Genomic DNA, 5,466 nt, shown 5'->3' on the forward strand with positions numbered 1-5,466 from the left:
GTGAGTTACATTTATCTATAAGATAATGTGTAGAAGGAAAAGCTGCTGAGCTAAAATAAATGATTTTGAATATTTTCAAATGATGTATCATTTTCTTTACCCATTTTTTTCTATTGAATCGTTAATGTAAATCTGGAAGGTGTATTTGAGTATTACTGATATTAACACTACCATTCTTTGTGCTGAATGACTTTTCTATGTATCGATTTCATGGACTTTTACAATTAAATATAACTTATAACAAAGTGCACAAATCATGAACATACAATTCCATTGATTTTACACATGGCTACCACACAGGCAAGGTAAAAACATTCTCTAGTTAAAAAAAAAAATACTCTCTCCATGGCTTGGAAGTCCTTCAAAGAATAATACCCATTGCTTCCTAGTCAAATTCCCCTCCACCAGAGTAATCACTATTCTTTCATCGTCACGGATTTCATTTGCTTCTACTGAGTTTCATGTTAATAGAGTAACACTGTTTACATTCTCTGTGTCTGACTCCTGTTACTCAAGACTACATCGGTGAGATTCATCTATGTTGTTGCCCAAAGCAAGATATTATTTTCTTCTGTTTGGTCAAATTCACTATACAAATATATCATTATTTATTTAGCCATTCTTAGGTTGATGGACACTTGGGTGGTCCCAACTTTAGTGTTGGCAATTGTCAGCTTAGTTTAAATGGGAAACTGCTTCTCGGAATCACCTTGTCTGTTGTGATTGGCCTCCACTTGCATGAGATTTGGGAAGTAGAAATGAAAGCAGAGGGTGTTACTGAGTGACAAACTGCAGCAACATTGTGATTAGACATTAACAATCCTCTTCTGATGGCTCTGTAAGTGTGGGGCAATGCATTTGAAGTCCACATGACTTTCAAGTCTTTAGGGTTTTATTTTTCTTAGGCTCTTCAGGATGTCTGTGATACTATTATATATATACTTATTATTATATATTAAATAATATATTATATATATATATATTCTTTGATTTTCATCCATGACTCTTGGCTCATTGCTCCTGTAATTCTTATTCTCTAGGTCTTCTCAGTTACAGAATGTTAGGATATTACCAACCTCCAAAGCAAACCTCTGAAAACAGTCTCTCTTCCTTTCTCCCTTTTTTTAGTTCATCTTATCCTCCCTTCATCCTTTGGGCTCTCCTTCTTCTGTCATTTCACCTGCTTGTTTTTGTCCCCAAGGCAGATCAGAGACACTAGAATTTCAATCTGACAAGGCAGACCACAGAGTCTAAAAATATACCCTAAGTTTATCCTATTGTTAAGCACATGATAAAGACAGTCATATCTTCTTCGTGTAACAGTTGGTCATTAGACCCTTTTCATTTCAGAAGAACTTGCCCCAGGCCCATGGGGAAGAAACACTGAAGAATCTGAACAGACAGGCCTAGTTAGGTTTCTTCATCCGTCTATCTGCAGTTGTGCCTATGCAATGAAGTCTCCATAGACTCCAGGAGGACATGATTTGGAGAACATCCAGATTGCTGAACTTTGTGTGCCCAGAGAGGGTGTAGACTCTCCATACTCCTTCCCCATACCTTTACCTCTTCACGTTACCCTTCATAAAAATATGTTTATGAGTCTGTAAACCACTGAAGCAAGTTAATTGAACTAGAGGAGGGATTATAGTGAGCTCCATTTATGGCCAGTTGGTCTGAAACACAATTAAACAATCTAGTGCTTGTGATTGACATCTGAAGTGAGAGGGAGCAGCCTTGGGGACTGGGCACTTACCCTGTGTTATCTGTTGTTATCTCCAGGCAGGGAGTATCATAACTAAATTGAATTAGAAGACACACAGCTGGTGTCTGCTGTAAAATGCTTGCTCACTTGTTGGAGAGAAATCCACCACACATTTTGGGATCACAAATTTTTGAGTTGATTTTGACAGTGTAAGACTACAGGACAAACCCAAAACCTATTCCCCTCCCCTTGGAGGGTATACAGGATAAAGATGAATTCATTAAAATGGCATTTAAGCTGAGTGTGGTGATGCATGCTGAATTTCTGAATTTAGGAGGTTGAGGCAGGAGGAATGTGAGTTAGAGGCCAACCTGGGTGACATAATGAGACTCTGTTTCAGAATATGCTCCCCTCAAAAAGTCTTAAGAATATTTCATTTACAAAGACAATAAAAGGAGGAAACAAACTGAGCTGTTTTGACTATAGGAAAAGGGGCCTGAGAGTCAACCTTACCAGCTTATCCATTGTGTACTCACTTGTTGTAATTAATAGTAATAAAAAAAATTCCAGCATAACTTTGAGTAAAAACTTTATATTCCAAATTATTTCACTAACACAGTGGGAGTGTTTTACTAGCTATATTGAATATACACATTTGCTTTTGTTAAATAATAAATGATATAGTGGTTGTTTTCAGCTAAGTATTAATGAGTTAAACAGAAAACGAAGATAAATTAATGGAAGAGAGACTAGAGAGAAGAAAAATGAAAGAAAGAGAAGAAAGTAAAGCCAAAACTCTCTATAAATTATAGCTAAATAAAATCAGCAAGAACTGATGATGTTGAATTTTTCCATAATTGTCAAAATTTGAGGCAAGCAAGTATTATTCAATAGGCAAAAGGATAAGCTATGGTACATGTAGACTTGGAATAATATTCAGCCTTCTAAAGATTGCTGAACCATGAAGGCTGATCTGAAAAGGCATACCCCATATAATTCCAACTACAGGGTACTGGGAAAGGATAAAAGTATGAAGATAGTAATGAGTAATATGTTTTCAGGCCAGCTATAACTAAATACTTATATTTCCTTCGATTCAAAGGTATTCTAAGTATAAATGCCAAATACTTAAACTCTTCTCTTGAAGGCAAAAAAAAACATAAAAGACAACAAAACATATTTAAATTTGGCAAGAGTGAAAGAATTTTCAGTCAGAATTTGAAGAATATCAGATGTGAAAGGCACAACCATAATGAAAACCATGCACTTTGCTATAAATCAATTGTTCTAGGACACAATCCGGGACAACAAAGTGGCAAAAGAGAGCCCTGGGCCTATACTCCGGAATACTTGGTCTGAAGCTTGTCATTAACAATATCTGGGACAAGTTCCCTAACTTCCGAATCTGTCTTCCATCTATCAAATGTGATGACGTTTTCTTAGGAATAAAGATAAAACATGAGAATACCAATAAAACGTTGAAATTCTGAGTCAATTTAATGTTTTTCAGCAAAAATTACATATTTTCCTTAGTCAAAGAGTATTTAATCTTAATACGAGACAGATTATCCCACGTTTTACAAATGTTTTCTTTGTAACACAATATCGCTTCAGTCATCACTGTCACTTTCCGATTCACTCAGCTGCAAATCGCTTCCTAAAACAAAACAAACAAAATCGTAGTCATTAAAAATGTGAACTGTTAATATTTAATGTGTTCATTTAGCTTTATCAAAAATAAACATGCAAATGTTATGTCAAAAGTGATTCTGTTAATCTAGTACTTTGTAATTGATAATATGATTGCTTATCATATAATTACGCCACATATCTGGTAAAGCAATCAATACTGCCTAGAAAAGAGAAACCATAGCAGCAAACTCCCAGTGCCACCTACCACTTACGTTAGCCTCCTCTCACATGCTGATGACATCGTCCCTCTTTCCACTATCGGCTTATCACATCAAGAAATGAGATAAAAAATGCTTTTAAAAATCAAACTATTAATTTCAAGAGGAAAAAAATTATAATACCTTTAATTTAAAATGCATTCCAAGCCATTATGGATACATAATGTTATGGGTCACTAGGCTAGATGTCATTCAATGTCAGAATGCTTGCCTACTCTGCACAGAGCCTGGGGTTCAACCCTTAGCACCATAAAGAATATCTAATAACCGATTGTCTGTGAGCTTAGTCACTGAGCTAACCTCAGTGGAGCACAAAGACAGGAAACAGATATCTAGCAGGGACAAATGCTGTGAGGAACTGTGGAAAGTCAGCAGGAGGTGCTATTATAGATACTGTTGCTGGGAGAGCTTTAGGAGAAGCAACATTTGAACAGAAATTTAAGGTAGAAAGTCATTAAAAAATGGAGGCATAGTGTCTAACTGAAGAGAACAAGTATAAATGCCCAAGGCAAGTGTAGAGTGGTTGTGATTTTTTAATTATACATTTTTTGGTAATGTCACACATGCATATAATGTATTTACATCATTTCCACCTCAAACTCACCTCTACAACTAACTCCTCCTGGATGCCTCCCTCTCTGACAACATACCATTTTCCAAACTTTATATCTTAGTTTTCTTTTTAATCCTCTTCTTTTTAAAAAGATAACCCACTGAGTCCAATTGGCTCTGCCTGCATATACAAGGGTGGAGCTTGGATCACACCTCTGAAGAAAACTGACTTTCCCAGAGTAGGCTTGCAGTACATGCCAGAATAGGGGTGGGACTTACTTACATGATTTTTTTTTTTTGACTTGCAAAAGGGCTACTGTGGCCAGAGTGGGATAAATGAGGAAGATAGGGAACGAGTTCAGAAAGACCAGAAAAAGTCACAGCAAGGATTGTTTGAAACATAATAAGAACACATGGGACAATTTTAAGTAGGCAACTAAGGTGAAGCTAAATCTACATTGGTGAATACACAGGCAACTAAGTCGAAGCTAACTACATTGGTGAATACACTGTAAGAGTATAGAAGAAACATGGAAGCAGGGAGAGAAGTGGAGTCTTTGCAGCTCCTCAGAAGAAAATGCCAGCTTTGACTCGAGCGTGCCAGCAGAACTGTCACTTTGTCCTCAATGTGCCGTAGTTTAAGTGTGCCTTTATTCTCATGTATCCAGTTTAGAATCTGGAGTAGATTCATGACTGTCTTCAGTCCTGGAAAATTCTACAGTTTTCCATTCTCTCCTTTCTAGTCGTTCATGGAATTCCTAGTATACAGTGTTTCATCATTGCCATCTATTTTCCATATCTCTAAACTGTCTCTCTTACTTTTTTATTTTATTTTGTGTTCTGGAATAGTTCCATAGTATTATCTTCCATCTAACTAATTCATTTTTCACCCATGTCCATCTTGACTATTTTTAGTGACTTTTTTCAAGAAATTTCCATGACCTATCCTTTCAAAAGATTTTTAGACCTTTATTTACTCACATGTGTGTGCATTCATGCATGCGTGTGGGAGTCAGGGGTCAGTTTGTGGAAGTCAGTTCTCTTCCACCATGTGCTTTCTGGAGACTGAACTCAAGTCAGAAAACTTGGTGACAAGTGTCTTTACCCACTGAGCCATCCTACTGATGCAAATTTATTTTTAAAATGATGGAACTCAAACTCTGGGCCTTGTGTATGCTATGCAAACACTCTTCTGTAGAGTTACTTTGTTATTTTTGTAATTTGTTGAATTTTATTAATTTTTGCTTTCCTTTATTTTTATTTATTTATTTATTATTTATTTTTTTTTTTTTTTTTTTTTTT

General features: G+C 36.0%; 1 protein-coding gene across 1 annotated transcript in view; it reads right to left on the bottom strand.

The window, feature by feature from the left end:
* Nucleotides 1-3,176: 3,176 nt before the first annotated feature.
* The window catches only part of Eaf2 (ELL associated factor 2), a 46,355-nt gene continuing 44,065 nt past the window's right edge, over nucleotides 3,177-5,466 (bottom strand). Inside the window, exon 6 of the mRNA XM_050122400.1 lies at nucleotides 3,177-3,359. Within this exon, the coding sequence (XP_049978357.1) occupies nucleotides 3,313-3,359 (47 nt within the window). The 3' untranslated portion in view covers nucleotides 3,177-3,312. The remainder of the gene's footprint in view (nucleotides 3,360-5,466) is intronic.

The sequence above is a fragment of the Alexandromys fortis genome, unplaced genomic scaffold, assembly GCF_014885135.2.
Source record: "Alexandromys fortis isolate MF-2015 unplaced genomic scaffold, M_Fortis_MF-2015_v1.1 scaffold_187, whole genome shotgun sequence".
In the NCBI taxonomy this organism is placed as follows: Eukaryota; Metazoa; Chordata; class Mammalia; order Rodentia; family Cricetidae; genus Alexandromys; species Alexandromys fortis.